General features: G+C 36.2%; 2 protein-coding genes across 2 annotated transcripts; one reads left to right on the top strand and one right to left on the bottom strand.

Annotated features, from left to right (window-relative positions):
- The first annotated feature begins 2,299 nt into the window (after positions 1-2,299).
- Positions 2,300-3,778, top strand: LOC120160852. Its single transcript, XM_039171174.1, has 2 exons — positions 2,300-2,679; positions 2,822-3,778. Exons 1-2 carry the CDS (start codon positions 2,365-2,367, stop codon positions 3,653-3,655), a joined length of 1,149 nt encoding a protein of 382 aa, XP_039027105.1. The 5' UTR covers positions 2,300-2,364; the 3' UTR covers positions 3,656-3,778.
- A 2,561-nt stretch (positions 3,779-6,339) lies between these two features.
- LOC120160797 (protein ESSENTIAL FOR POTEXVIRUS ACCUMULATION 1-like) lies at positions 6,340-14,272 on the bottom strand. The gene is made up of 12 exons (XM_039171134.1): positions 14,203-14,272; positions 13,226-13,314; positions 13,134-13,151; positions 12,149-13,015; positions 11,939-12,059; positions 11,725-11,850; positions 10,494-11,228; positions 8,274-10,070; positions 7,676-8,240; positions 7,012-7,205; positions 6,862-6,921; positions 6,340-6,728 (listed from the first exon to the last, which is right to left on the bottom strand). Exons 1-12 carry the CDS (start codon positions 14,270-14,272, stop codon positions 6,340-6,342), a joined length of 5,031 nt encoding a protein of 1,676 aa, XP_039027065.1.
- Between the last annotated feature and the right edge of the window lie 1,159 nt (positions 14,273-15,431).

The following is a 15,431-nucleotide window of genomic DNA, read 5'->3' as shown; positions in this document are numbered from 1 at the left end:
TGTATATAGTAGTATTTTGGGTGGCTGAACCTTGATTAAAGCTTAATTGGTGCATATTTTCTTACTTGTATTTTTTAATAATGTCTCATATTTCATATTTTAATTTAAATGTTCAAATTAAAATTAATTTTTTATAATCAATTATTTTTATATAGTCAAATTCCAGTTATATTAAAATCATTTTAAACTATATAATTAATAATGATGATTTATTAATTTAATTTTACACTTTAGATTCAATTAGATAATATTATGAAGTGATTAAATTAATTCTCAAATCACATACTTCTTTGTCAAAAATATAATTACTTTAATAAATAATTTTTACAATCTATTTCTCATCCATAATTTATTCAATTGTTCGTAATTTAACATACATTATGTTCACGAGTCACAATGAGTTAGCAAAAGAATCATTTACACTTATATGATGTAGATTAAAATAACATGTGATTATGTTTTCACTCTTCGTTTATTAATTACTCACTGTCCTATAAAAAATATCCTTTATTAACTTTTCAAAAGTCAAATTTTATATCTTTTAAATAATTAAATTTTATCAAATATATATTTAAAAACTAATTGATTAAAGGTTTTTAAAATATATTTTTACATATTTTTATCAATAATAAATTTTAAATAATAATTAGTAAAATTAAAAAATTGACCCAAAAAGTCAATAATAAACATCTTTTATGAGACAGAGGGAGTACATAATTATCTATATCATATAGTTGTATTACTAAAATATTATGATCAAACTCCTATATCTATAAGCTACAATAAGTATTTGTATTACTCACAATCTCTCATTAATGCAAATAAGTAGAAAATTTTTAAGATAAGAGAAGAGTAACAACGAAATTAGTCATTTAAATTTTAATATTTGTTAAATTTGAACTAATACGTAGTCAAATAATAATTTTTATTTTAATAAGTGAACTAATCTTAAATTTATTAAAATATAATTAAACTAGTGAAACATGATTTATCTCATGTCTAATCGAGGTTTGTGATAAATCAAGAATATAATAAATATACCTCATTGTGCTTATAAATATTATAGAACATTGGTCTAACATCTTTCATAGAAGGTGACTAATAATTTATATTTATGTAAGTGATTCCAATAAAATATAGAGATTTAAGTATTTTCTACCTGAAATTTAAGTACAAATACAAAATTCAATAATTATAATTTAAATAAACATTAAATAACAAGATCAAATTGAAAATTGAATATATTTAAATAATATTTATATATAGTGATACTTAAATTAGAATAAAATATAGAGATAACTCATATATAATCTTCTTTTGCAAAGTGTTTGTATATTGTCATTTGATTAAAAAAATTTGAACAGATACTACAATTTATAATCAACCCAAATTATTTAAAAGAAAATTAACGATTAACGACCTTTTTTTGTATATACTTGTAATTGAAGCTAAGTTTATTAATAAAAACATAAGTACATAACTAAATATTAGTTATGTTACAAAGACGTGCCAACCCATTTACCTAGTGATTTATGTTCTCAAAGTTCATAGTCATCCAATATTGTAAAATACACACGTACACGCATAATCAAAGCGATTAAAGCATTAATGTAATTATAGGTTCATATCACCTACTTTTCTTTTTACTGAAAACTGTATAATTGAACATTTCAATTAAAATGTATAATCAAATTTCATATAGAAAATTCATATACAAACTTTAAAAAACACTCAATTAAATTATTTCATTCTAACTTAAAAAGCGTGTTTAACCTATTTAATTGGATTGTAATTGATTTTTTTCATCTAATCTTGATTAAGATTAAATATTAATAACTCATTTTATCATTGTAAAAATAATTTAAACTCAAACAACTTAAATGGTATATACCTTTATTAAGAAATATGAAGCAAATATAAACCACATTTTTCGATTTATATTAATAGGAACGAGGTTGAGATGTGAGTCCAGAGATAGACATAAAATTTTATGTTAGGGATAAATTTATAAAGTTTTAGGATATGAAAAAGAAATATCAATATACGATACAAAACAAATATTTAGATTATATATAAATAAATAAACTTTTCAAGAAAAACGACCGACTCGCTAACCCTTTTCGATCCATCCTGGATGTGACCTATCCAAGATTGCCAAAAATTTAGTTGGATGATTTAGTTGCCTACAAATACCTACGCGCAAGGGGCACCTCTCTTTGTCAATAACCAAAACCCAAATCTCCTAATCATATCTCATTATTGTTTAAACTACATTTCCAAACACAAACAAAACCCAGTGTTCTCATTTTCTCCATTTCTGTGCTGTTGTTCTTGGAGCCTTGGGGAGTTTCATTTCATTTTCCCATGCAAGAAACGATGATAAGGAAGACGTGCCCTAATCTCCATAAACAAGACGGCCTGGAAACCGTCCTGGAAGTGCCTATCCCCGAAGAAATGTACACCCAAATGGCCACCTGCGCGTCTTTACGATGGCGGAACCTGCGAGCTTTGATGAAGGCGAAATCGGCTACTTTTGGTAGTATGTCGACAACTCATCTCCATGCTAAATCAGACAACGAGTTCTTGGCTTTGCTTAAGATTGTTGGCGCTCCTTTCATCCTTTTCCAAGTCCATTTACTGAATTGCACACTTTCGTCTCCCCTCAAACATTTTCCCATTGTAAGTATAAATGAACTCTCCCATTGTCTCCCTCAAATTCAAATGATCATTCTTGTTGAGGTACTTTTTTTTCACTCTATCGAGTGTCGGAACAAAAATCCTAAACATAAACATAGATGATAAGTCTCTTATAATTTTATAGGAATCTTCGACTGCAAGATATATAGTGCATCAGTACGTGGCGGCGTGTGGAGGACATTTGGCGTTGAGTTCAACGACGAGCATGTATGCTGTGGGACAACTGAAAATGAGGAGTTCGGAGATGCAACCTGGTGATGATAACGTGCAAATAAGAGGGAATTATGAGGTTGGGGGTTTCGTTTTATGGCAAAAGAACCCGGATTTGTGGTATTTAGAGCTTGTTGTATCAGGTTTTAAGGTTAGTGCAGGCAGTGATGGTAAGGTTTCTTGGAATCAATCGTCTTCTCAACCCGGTCGTGCAAATCGAGGCCCTCCAAGACTCTTACGCCGATTCTTCCAGGGATTGGACCCAAGGTGTACGGCTAGCTTATTCATAGAATCGGTTTGCGTAGGAGAGAGGAGAGTGGAAGAGGAAGAATGCTTCATTTTGAAGCTCGAAACTTCGTCAACCGCACTCAAAGCTCAGCGTTTGGATGAAACCGAGATAATCCACCACACCATCTGGGGATATTTCAGCCAGAGAACAGGGCTGCTCATGAAATTCGAGGATGAGAAGTTAGTGATGATGAAGCCATCAAAAGGGAGAGAGCGTGTATTCTGGGAGACCAGCGTGAAATCGGTGGTTCAAGATTACAACGAAATCGATGGCATTAAAATAGCACATAGTGGGAAGACGATAACGACGCTTTATAGATACGGCAAGTCCATTAATCACAAGAGAAAGGTTGAAGAAACATGGAGGATCGATGACGTTGATTTCAATATCAGTGGCTTGCCTAATGAAACTTTCCTGCCCCCAGCTGATCTTAAGAGAGAGCAAGAACAACAAAAATAACAAAGCTTGATTTTTCTTTTGTACATGTAGGAGAGAAGCTATGAATCATTTCATCCTTGCGAGTCATTTATTAACTATTGATCCATGGTGCAATTGATTATGCAAAACTTGAGTGGTTGAGTCTTCTAGATAATACTACGGAGGAAGGGATCTATCATGAATTTAAAATTCGGTTGCAATCGTGTTTTCAGTTGTGTTGCTTTTATCGCGATTGTAGAAATAAGAAACGTTATTACGGTGACTATAGATATCGCGATCATACAATAACAATTTCGGACAGTACTGTTACGACTATATAACAACCGTTATTTTTATAGAATAACACTACTCATATCCCTAAACATACATTTGTTACATGACTATAACTTGATTATAACCTGTATACAATATAGTAGAGTGGACGTGTACTCCTAAATTTGCAAAGCTCATGATTCATCCGTTTGTTGATCAATAGATTTTTTATTCGTGATTAAGGAACATTATCAAGGAAGGATAATCACCATCTTTGATACTATTAAGTCTGTAGCTGTAATACTATTAATATTCTATTAATAATAGTATCAGGTCAGTAGACTTATTATGACAACGTTTTCTTGATCAGTACCATTTACCAAATAGAAAATTTCATCACAAAAGCTTACAGTAGGCGAAGGGTAATTATACGGAAGGCGCTAGTCAATATCATAACGTCTGGGGGCTTTTTAACACATTTATTAAGTTTTTACAGTTAGTACTAATATCAGACTGGGATATCAATACTCTATTTAGGATATTAACACTTAAACAAAATATCAATGTAGAATTGACATACTAGAATTGAATCAATCCAGATAATATCGATATCCTTATGAGAGTATCGATACCATTCGAACAATATCAAAAAGTGAGTACCGATATTGTCTTAAGAGTTGCTTAGATTTTCAGTAAAATTTTATACGTTATAATGCCAAAGTCCAGAAAATAATTTTTAACCTTAGAAAATCAATCTAAAATAACTCTCAACACTTGGTTTGAAGCCCTACATGATTTCTAAAGTTTAAAGTATTAACAACACATCAAATACATAATTTTTAAAAGTTCCTAATATAAATTGTTACAATTTTTTTTGAAAGGAAATATAAATTGTCACATAAATCATTATCATAACATGCTTATCAACCAACAACTATCTATAAATGACATTAATATCATGTTTATGAATTTCATAAAATATCTCAAAGTTAGAGGTGTACATTCAAGTAAAAATACTAAAGGAAGCCTTGTTCACCTATTCAAATTTTCTCCTTCCTTTTAACTCTTAAGGACTCTCCAAACTCTTTTAACTTTCAAATTCCATGATGATTGCTTAAACTCTCAAATTTTGGTAATTTTTCATAAAAAATTCTCTAGGTTTAAACAAAGAAGGGAAAATGGAGAAATATGAGAAATAGGAAATATGTAAAGAAGATGATATCATCCCTCTAGCCCATGTCTCCGAAATTCCACGTTTACACTAAAAAATTGAATGATAAATTATATTCGATTTCTCTAAAGAGGTAATTACACTTTTAGTCCTTCATCTTTTACTCACAATTCAAAAAACGTATTTTTAATATTAACTGGACTTGATTTTTCCTCGATTAAGCCTAAACTTCACTTAACAAATTCAATCACACATGCCAATTAATCACTTCGTGTATCGGATCAATACTTGAATATAAACTCAGAAATTTGGTTGATTACAGATATAGGTTTTGAGGAGTCTATTGGCTTTTATTTCATCTTTTCTTTGTAGGCGCACCCCATGATCATGGTCAATTAATTTGGGCACTTTTAGTCATAGGGTAAATGCCAATAAGTCTCTGATTTTCTTATTTTGCTAATACGGACTAACTCAATTAGTGGGTTTTCAGGGTTCATGGAATGTGGGCTCATTCATACTAGGGAATGCCTTCATTCCATCAGCGCCTTATATTGAATACCTTCCGTTTCATTTAGACGCTGCGGAATAAGTTAAATAGTTGACAGGCAAGTGAACTTTCAAACCCTGGTGTAGACTTGTGCTGGCAAAAAGCAGTTCTCTCAATCCCAAATTACTTTTTTTGCAGGCAATGACTACCCCAAAGGGTATTTGTTAATCCATTGCGTCGGTTAAGACGACGCATTTGCATTCCCCTCAAGGATCCAAGCCTATGCCATGTACAACCCAGTGTAGGCTCCTACTGCTGGACTGGTTCAACTTAACATTGATGCTGCTTTTTTCTAAATGCAATGCGCCTAGCATCTGCTGGTGGCATTGCCCCACGCAACAATGGTCAATGATTCAAATTCCCCTCACAAAGAAATTATTCAAGTGGATAAAAGGTTGCGTCCGAGGGAAAGAAAAAGGTAACGTTCTTAAAGATTCCGTTATGTTACTAGAGGAGATCAACGGAATCAAAGATTAATTGATGAAACAATTAATCCAAATACCTATAACCCTTTTTTGTTAATCAAAGTCGCTGTTAATAAACCTCTCCCATAAATAGTAAACGACTTTCACCGCAATTGATACTACCAAAAAAAAGCCTTGAGCGGATTCAATCGCTCCAGCTCTTAAGTTAACCCTAGCTGGACATCTACAAACAGTAAAGCCAAATGTATTTACAACTAACCCCCACATCTCAAAAACCTGTTATCATCTCCTCAAAACAAGTCATGATTTATCAATCTTCTACTGTCTGAATCTCCCCCATCATAATCCTGTTGCTGACCACGTTGAATCCCAAAACAGCCGCACTCACCTTCTTTCCTTTCTTCCCTTTCTTCTTCCCACCCCCCTTCGAAGACCCATCTGGGCTGACTCCAACATCTTGGTCGAAATCCACAATGCTTGCATTGCCGGAATTCACATTTCTGGTTCTCAACTCTGCAAAGTTTCCATCATGTCGCCTTTGAAAAGCAATCTCAAGCACATCGGCTGGCAGCATCTCCTTAAAGTTGAGAAATTTTTCAATGAACTCGTGATTTGGATCAAACGATCCAAGGTTCTCCACTAGAAGTGTCTCAGCCTCAGATCTAGATTGCTTCAAACAAAATTCCAAGAAACTCGTATCTAGCAAAAGAATAAAAATGACAAAAGAATAAATGTCAAAGTCAATCGAGTATGAACCAGCTTCATATTTGGCAAAACTACAATATAGTTCCAGTGAGTTGGGACAAACATTGTTTTCTACACTTAGGCATACCTTTTGTTCCAATAAGCCTAACACACTGGCTCTCACACCAATCTCTGAAATCCATCGCCTCTGCATGATAGTTGAATGCATTGTGATGTTAAGTTTAATGAGGTAGTCAAAAAATTATATGCAGACATTCATCTTACTATAATGACTTACCAGAATGGTTGGTCATCATATCTCTTTTCCCTTTAAGGGAGGACTGAGCAGAGGCAGGAGAGGATGACAGAGTGTGCTCAATAGGCCTGCCACCTACTGACTTTTGCCGATTTAATGACCCACTTGAAGTTCCTTTAGTAGGCGTGCTTTTGGTACCCCACCTGCTCGCATTTGCTAGAACTGGGAAATCACCTCTGTTTACCCAAAAAAAAACAAATTCAAATATCAAATTAGTGATTAACTTTTTTTGCTTCCTTCCGTTTGCATATTAAATCAGCAACCCAGCGAGGATAACTTTTTTCCCTTCATTATCTTTGCATGGAGGTAAAAATTAATATAAACTCCAGTTTCTGATAAGGATAAAAAATGGCTAAGAGAATCCCATACTAACTCCAATAGTTCGGATAATTATTTTTAAGTTAAAGTCAAAATCTCAAATTTCCTTTTATACAAGAAAATCACCCTCCAGCTGCAGTACTTAGCTGCTCTGGATAACAAGGTGCTTTAGAGCAGGCTAAGATGCAGTTGAAATAACAACCCACTTAGTCTAGCAAGGCAGGAAAATACTAAACGAGTAGAAAAATCAGTGCATGATGGTGTGTGTGGGTATTCCTTTATCCTTTTTTGGCAAAGGGGAAGGGATGGATAGAGGAAGAGAACATACTGCTTTGTTTGTTGATTTGTCTGATCAACTGGACCCCAGAATAGGTCATCATCTCCTTTATGTTTTGACTGGGATGCATGAGAATTTATCTGGATTGGAGATGCTGTCTTTGATGGTGAAGATGCAGTTATGGACCATGATGAAACACCCTGTGGAGTTGATAGATTTGTTTGCGATTTATTAGTGGTAATTGGTTTTGTGGGCTGGAAGGAGGAATTCCTCTTCTGCTCTTTTTGGATGTCACGTAATGATGTGGGTTTAGGAAGTTTCTTAGAATCAGCAGACCATGCTGGAGCAGGAAAGGTGTTTACTTGCTCCTCTTTCCAAGGAACAAAATCTCCCAAAGAAGGACCCGAGGGAATTGAAGGCAACACTTCCTTCTCCAGCTGTGCTGGACGAGATCCTTTGCCTACAGTACTTGAACTAACAAGAAGACTGTCAGCAGTACTAAGAGGAACTGAAACTTTTGCTCCTGTGCCCTTTGCTTTGGCAGACTTTTTTCGGCTCTTTTTAGTTTCTTTAGCCTCAATAAAATTGTCATCATCGATAGGTTCCACATTTGTAGTGGTAACATTGGGAGAAGAGGTAAAAACAGTGCCAGGAACATCTGCATCTCTTTCACTGGATTTTGCCAAAACTTCTTCTGCCAGCAGGTCATGTAACGGGCTCTTTTTACTAGTTGACTTTACAGAACTTTCAGTTATCACAGTAGCTGACTTAGCAAAATCTGCATCTCCTTGACTGTCTCTAGAAACTTTGGGTTCTAAACTAGACACAAACCCAGCCCACGGAGATGACAAATTCATAGAGTTCACAGAAGTAACCTCTGATACTGCCATCCCCATTTGAGTCTTCCTATGTTCTTCCTGTTGAATTTCCAATAATGACTGGCGCTTGAAGCCAGGAGCAGGTTTCCAAGCACTTGCTGCAGGCTGTACAGTTGGTTTCTGCACTGGGAAAGAATCAGAAAGTTGGGACTCACGCTTTGGTTCTTTGTTTTCATCATCAACCACAACATTGTTAGCAGCTGAAGTGCTTTTAGCATAGGGAGGATCTATGGGGGAAATAATGAACTTGTTCTCTTCTGCCTTTCCTGGAGACATCACATCAATGTTATGTCCAGTACTGTTAGTCTCACCAACAACTGGCGCTTCAGTTTCAGGCGGTTTCATTTGCACCGAAGAGGAAGCCTTTGAAAGTCCCTTTGCAAAGTCAGAGGCTTGTGATTTACTAGCTTTTTGCTTTCTAGACTTCTTTTCTGAAGTTTTTCTTACCTCGTGAACTTCAACATTCTTAACTTCTCTCACAACAGAAGGCTGCTCATTGCTTTTCCCTCTTTGAACTTGCAGTTCATCATTAGCCCCAGTAGATTGAACATCCTCATTAGGTGTATCAGTTTTACAGGTTCTAGCAGTAGCAGTTTCATTGTGTTCCAAGGTTCCACAACTTGCAGCATTCGCAAGGGATACAGCTGGTATAATTTTATCAATCTTCTGAGCAGAGTCCTGTGGCAGCTCCACAGTAAGAGCATGGCAGTTTGATGTAAGGGGTGGCTCTTGTACAAGAGAAGTCTCCTGAGAGGATAAGCCAACTTCCAATGAGGGTAATCTTTCAATGATTGTTGTCACTGGCAAAGACTGTTGGATGCCATAAACCAGTTCTGATGCATCAGTCCCCAAGCTCTTCTCACGATTGATACTACTGTGCATCTCATGAGGTAGCAGCACAGGTGGGGATCCAGAACTAACAGCATAACTTGTATCCGTGGTAATTTGTGGAGGCAGATTCATTAAGTTAAAGGCATGTTCATCTTGTGTGCCTGGGATCTGTGAACCAGTCTGAAAAATATCTAACCTGGGATCCATGGATGAATTCCCTGTTGGCATTGTAGTTTGTAAGTGTCCATAAGAGGGTTCACTAAAACACTGCTGGGACTGATTTCCTTGCAAAATCTGTGAGAGCAATTGTTGTTGCCGTAGCAACTTTTGCTGTTCCTCCAGTCCCTGTTGCTGCTTATGCAACATGATCTTATCAAGAAGCAACAGCTGTTGTTTTTGTTGTACTGGTGTCTGGGGTTGCAGCTGCATCATTAAATACTGCTGCTGCAACATATTTAGCAGTTGGGAGTCCTGAGATAAAGCTGGGGAGATAAGATTTTCAGAATTTAAAATGCCAGATGGATTGTCTATAGTTTGACCGAGCAAATTAGTCAAGGAAGGTGGGGTCGGTGTTTGCGGCCTCTGTTGCTGGATCCCCAAGGGCGCTTGGTTAGGAAAATTTTGAGCATGATGTAACTCAATCTTTTCATGAAGAGGATCCAATGCACCTTGCACAGGGAAATTCGACCAACCACCAACACTATTATTTACAGCAGAAGTAGACCTGTCAGGTACTCCTTGGAGGATGGACATCAGATCAGCAGCCTGCAAATGAGGTGGCTGAAGAGTGCTGTCAGTCAATGGTGTGAGGAGTTTTGCATGGGCTGCAGGTGACTCAGAGATGATATCTGGCTTTGAATCCAAAGATGCAGCATCTCTCCCAGGCCAATGAGGGTGGGGTTTTGGCATTGACCTCTGTCGTTCCAGAATCATTCTCTTGCCCAAGTGATAGAGATCACTCCCATTTTCTAGTCCAGATGCTGGAATGCTACTAGGATTGTTTGGAAGATATCCTTGAACACCTGAAGCAAAATCATATGAGTCATTCTTTGAAATTTATGGATTTGAACCCTAGAATTAGTACCTTCAGAATTCAGCAAGTAAAAACACATACTATAAATAAATAATCAAACATATGTGTTTGTACGTAAAAACCCAACCTTGGGATGGATTGTTCATGCCACCGGACATGAGTGACTCCAAAAACCTATTTTCAGCTTCCGTTGCAGGCCTTGGCTCATTTCTGATCATATCAATATCGCTTGAACCAGTATGAACTTTCCCAAGGCTACTAGAATTTGGTCTGCTCGAAAAGTCTGAGAGTTCACCCTGTTTTGGAGCACCAAATCCGGGTGGTGGCCTTGCTTTAGCTCGTAAGTGGGGCATTACATCCCCAAGTAAGGAAAATGGTGAGTCCTTCGGTGCACTTGCAAGCCGAACTTCCAAATCTATCCCAAAATACCCTGCCTCAAACCAGCCTATGATATCAATCCCCGAAAAAGGGCCTTGAATTTCACCTTGGGGATCTTTGTAGTGAAGGATAAGGTCCTCCGGAGCCAACAGCTTCCTAGGTTCAGATTCCCTCTCCAAAATACCAGATGGGTGCCTCTTCAGGATAGGATCCTCACTAGATTGCCAATTTGCTTCATCTCTAGAATAGGATGAATTCATCACATAACTTTCTCGCTGTTTAATCATATCTTTCTGTTGTGACCAGCTCATGTTGGGGGTTCTTGACCTTGTATCATTTGGAATCTCCTTCCCGTCATGTTTGACTGTAGGTGATTGTTCTCCAAGTGAAGAGGCTCGCCACAAGGTGCCAGGATTAACAGAGTCAGATTCCCTACTTATTGGTACCTCTTCATCCCTTCGGTAAGGACCCCTATTCTCCACAGCTGCAATAATACAAATGAATAGAGATCAATTCTCATAGTCAAATAAATGCAAATCAAGAAAGGAGGGTAATGAGTCAAATCATCAAAATAATGCAATGGTGTGCAATGAAATTTAAAACAACAGAAAAGATTGGAATTCAAAGAGAGCAAAATCCCTATCATTAAAACTAAATATCCAATCCATTGGACACACAAAAGTAATCCATAATGAGTAATTATATCCTTCAACATATCAAAACCCAACTAGCCCTTAACCCCAACACAAACAGATTCAAGTTGACCGTCTGAGTACTCTTTTTGTTCGAACCCATGTAGCAGTAATTCCTTTTTTTCTCTCCTCAAAAAGTAGCAGTAATTATTTTAAACAAGTATCCATGAAAGAAATTCTCATATGGTTCAAAAACTTCAACTGAGAATACCTTTACACATCCAAAGAATAATTGGAAGATGGTTCCTAGAGATGCTATCAAATACAAGGTAAACGGTTTACAATTACCTTCAGATTTTAATTTAGTATCTGGGTATCCCTTATGCTTTTCAAGCTGTGAATAACTGCTGTTTGGAATGTCAGAGCTTTCCTCTTTAGAATCATCAAAAGCAGGTGGTAAATCTTCTCTACTGCCTGCATAAATAAGTTCCAGCAAAAGTTAGACACTAATTCAAAATATAAACAAGCTTACAGTAGAATATATCTTGAATTTTTTTAATACCAATCTTGTTTCGTCTTGAATGAGTAAACTCAGTAGAGTTCCAGCCGACAGGCCCATCTTTAGGCATCTGTGAAGCACCACTACTTGTTATGTCCCCTTTGTCAATTTCCTTTAGAACCAGCTATCAAAGAAGCAATAAAATCAACAGTGGAGTCTAAATCAAGGTTACCATCATATACATAAAAAAATTAAAATATAATAAAAAACTACCTGTGTAAGTGAAGGCACTGATACAAGCTCTTCTACGAGTTTTTGGTAAACTCTCATGTCAGTCCTCGTATATAAATCTAGCAATTTTTTCCTACTATATCTTAAAGGAGATGGCTCCCCATGGTCAATATCACCCTTGTCAGATATGATTCCTAGAGTTTGATGATGAGAATGTATACCAGCCCCTGGGTTTCCAACAGAACTTCCCCTTCCATGACCAGCAGAAAATGTTGAAGGGTGACTTTCACCACGTCCTCGCCCGTAAGAAAACATGGGAGCCTGCTTGCTTGGTGCTAGTGGTTGGTGATGAGGAGGCTCTCCCCTTCCTCGACTTTGAGAAGAGGTGGATCTCCATGGCCGATAGTGGTCACCCTCCCTCACATCCTTTCCATGACTGGAAAGATGAGACAATCCTTTTTCAAGAGGCATATCACCATCTCTTCCAGTGTCATCCCACTTATCTCGTGACCTTTCATTGTTTTTATCATCAGGCCCCCAACGTGTGTTCCATTTGCTCTCACGCTTTTGATCATAGTTTGAGTCCCTATTACCTGAATCGGTCCACCACTCGGTGGGTGCACGGCGTGCTTCTCCAAATTGTTTTGAAGGCAAGTTATCTGCCCATCGATCCATCCTGCGTGCGTCAACGGGATCTTTATCACCATCCCTCCAGTGATCATTGCGCACAGATGAATGGGTGTCTCGTTCTTCGTCACGCCAGCGGTCTCGCCGACCAGTTTCCATATCAAGTAAGGCTGGCCTAAAAACATCCTTCTTTGGGGTATCATGCATCCCCTCATCATTTCCCAGCGGCTTCATGACTTTGGAGCGACCTCCATGAGCTGGGTATGAGGGAGGATGATTTTCCTGTATGGATGATTGAAAATTAAGGATAAACTCTAAGACAGTAAGAATACCAAACAAATGATTTAACTAATTCTTGAGAAGAGAACTTTATGTTGATAGAACGCTTGAGAAAGCTTACATACACCATGAAACCCATCTATAAACGAATAATAACATCATGAGTCAACTACCAGTTTTATGAAGCTAACATAAACAACAATAATAGCATACCATAGTTCCTATTCTAGGCTTACTCTCCCCTGGCTTTGAAAGAAGCCATTGGGGTGAAAGTGGGATAGCATCGTCTGATCCTTGAACATCTACATTAAACAAACAGAACCAACATTTAGAGACGGCATATATTCAAGCAAGTATTTGAAATATAAATGTTTAGTCCGGTACAATGATGGAGCACAACAGGTAAACTACAAATGATTCAAACCCTGATTTTGTGGGAAAACAAATTTTCTGCGAAATGATTGAATTGTCTCTTGAAACTGCCACATTGGTTTATCATTGCATAAGAAAAATAAACACACAAACACAACAAAAAAGATATGCGCTAAGACTAGAAAGACATCATTTAGGAAGCCTGATTCGACTTCCAAATGAAGCATTTCAAACTAATAATAAGCCAAATGAATTTCGAAGTAAAACCTATTCATGAAGCAGCTAAGAAAACAAAAATTACACTACCAATTTTCAGTACAAAGCAAAAGTGTCGTTTATAAATAGAATAACAACTATTCCATTTTATATACAATTAATCACATAAATCCTAGGATTTGAATCAATGACCGAACGAAAAAAATGTACAAGAAAAGAAATTAAAAAAGCATGTCCAATAATAGTTTTGAGTCGAAAAAATAGTGTAACGTCATTCCGTCCCCATCACTCGGTAAGTCGGAAACTGAAGTGCTCAGAGTTTAAAGCACAAAGTGGCACCAGAGTAACAGGATGAAAAAGAAAAAGAGAAAAACTTCCATTTCTAGATGATAAACCAAAAACCCTAACTTCGAAGCAACCAAACAAAATAAAAACACAGCAATTTCGTAAAACCAACGAATCTAGAGAAATGCTTTCAATTAACAAAAAAATGAGCAGAACGTGAAATGGTAAGAGCTAGGGTTTTACAAAAGATGAAAGGAAGAAAGAAACCGTTAATCCTTAATGCTATAAAGGGAGAGGAAATCGGCGACGTAAACCACCTTTGGAGATCGGAAGGGGAGGGTTGACGGTGAGGTGGCGGCGGGAACCGGAGGCAGAGGTATGAGCCATGGATAATCGGAGAAAGACAGAACCAAATGCTGTTTTTGCTTTTCGTTCTTTTTTCCCTTTGCTTTGGTTGCGCTTAGCGAAGTGAGGAGAGAATAGAATGCGAAGATGTATTTAGTTTACATTTACTTCAGAAAATGCAACATATGATAAAAAGGATATACTACATTGGGGATCACTTTTGTTTAGTTTTATTCTTATTTTGATCACTTATATTTACGAATTTGTTATAATTTAATCACTAAATCATTAATTCTTGTTATATCAATGACATTACACATTAATAAAAGGGTTAATTCTTAATTTGACCTCTAAACTTTCTAGAATCTCTTTACTAAAGTCATATGCACGCAACACCACTACAATCTTTGATTCTACTTTCGTCACCTTTTTAATTGCTTTTTTCATAATCCCCACTAATTTATCCAAAAGAACATTGTTAACTTCACCACTATCGCTTTCAAACTTCTCCACTATAATTCTTTATTAAACGACTAAAATTGTTATATCATTTCATCTCAAAAAATCTAAAGTACATTGATAATAAATAAAATGATCTATTATTTATTGTCGACGCAAAATATAAATTTGACACGTTAAGTCAATAAAACAAAAGTATATGATTAAACAAATACATAGACAAACATCACAGCTTATATATATTCTCTGCTCACACTAAAAATGGTGGACTATAAATCCTAAACTCACAATCATTTTGAATCATCATCTCAATTATTGCACATCAAAATTGTTATGGTAACTATAAATCAAACTTCTTAACTAACATAATCAGTAAAAATACTTACACGGTAGCAAACCCAAACTAACCCCGTGACTTAAAACTTGTACATAGAACACGAAAACCAACATTTAGGTCAGGATTCGTCTAATGGTCTGATAGAAAACATGCAAATATCTTTAAGTTTTATTCGTAGTCAGCTAATCCAACAACAAGGATTTTATGAGCAGTAAATAAGCCAGTTCAACTGAGGTTTTCCTAGGCTTACATAGGGTTTCGAGATGTGATCTTGTAACACTCCCGACTCGACTTAGATGAGAACTAAATCGGAGATGTTACATTGACCGTTTAAAACTTAATATGACTCTAATCAAAACTAAATCGATTAATTAGACATCCAAAGAATCACCAAATTTTAAATTA

The sequence above is a fragment of the Hibiscus syriacus genome, unplaced genomic scaffold (assembly GCF_006381635.1).
Source record: "Hibiscus syriacus cultivar Baekdansim isolate YM2019G1 unplaced genomic scaffold, ASM638163v2 tig00111393_pilon, whole genome shotgun sequence".
Lineage (NCBI taxonomy): Eukaryota > Viridiplantae > Streptophyta > Magnoliopsida > Malvales > Malvaceae > Hibiscus > Hibiscus syriacus.
The sequence above is the reverse complement of the archived record's forward strand: the minus strand, read 5'-3'. Positions and strand labels throughout refer to the sequence as shown.

Coding starts and splice junctions, on each gene's coding strand:
- LOC120160852 (XM_039171174.1), top strand. CDS start 2,365: ATGCAAGAAACGATGATAAGGAAGACGTGCCCTAATCTCCATAAACAA. Junction 2,680..2,821: donor CCCTCAAACATTTTCCCATT/GTAAGTATAAAT, acceptor ATAATTTTATAG/GAATCTTCGACTGCAAGATA.
- LOC120160797 (XM_039171134.1), bottom strand. CDS start 14,272: ATGGCTCATACCTCTGCCTCCGGTTCCCGCCGCCACCTCACCGTCAAC. Junction 11,229..11,724: donor TACTAAATTAAAATCTGAAG/GTAATTGTAAAC, acceptor GTATTATTGCAG/CTGTGGAGAATAGGGGTCCT. Junction 6,922..7,011: donor TATGATGACCAACCATTCTG/GTAAGTCATTAT, acceptor ACTATCATGCAG/AGGCGATGGATTTCAGAGAT.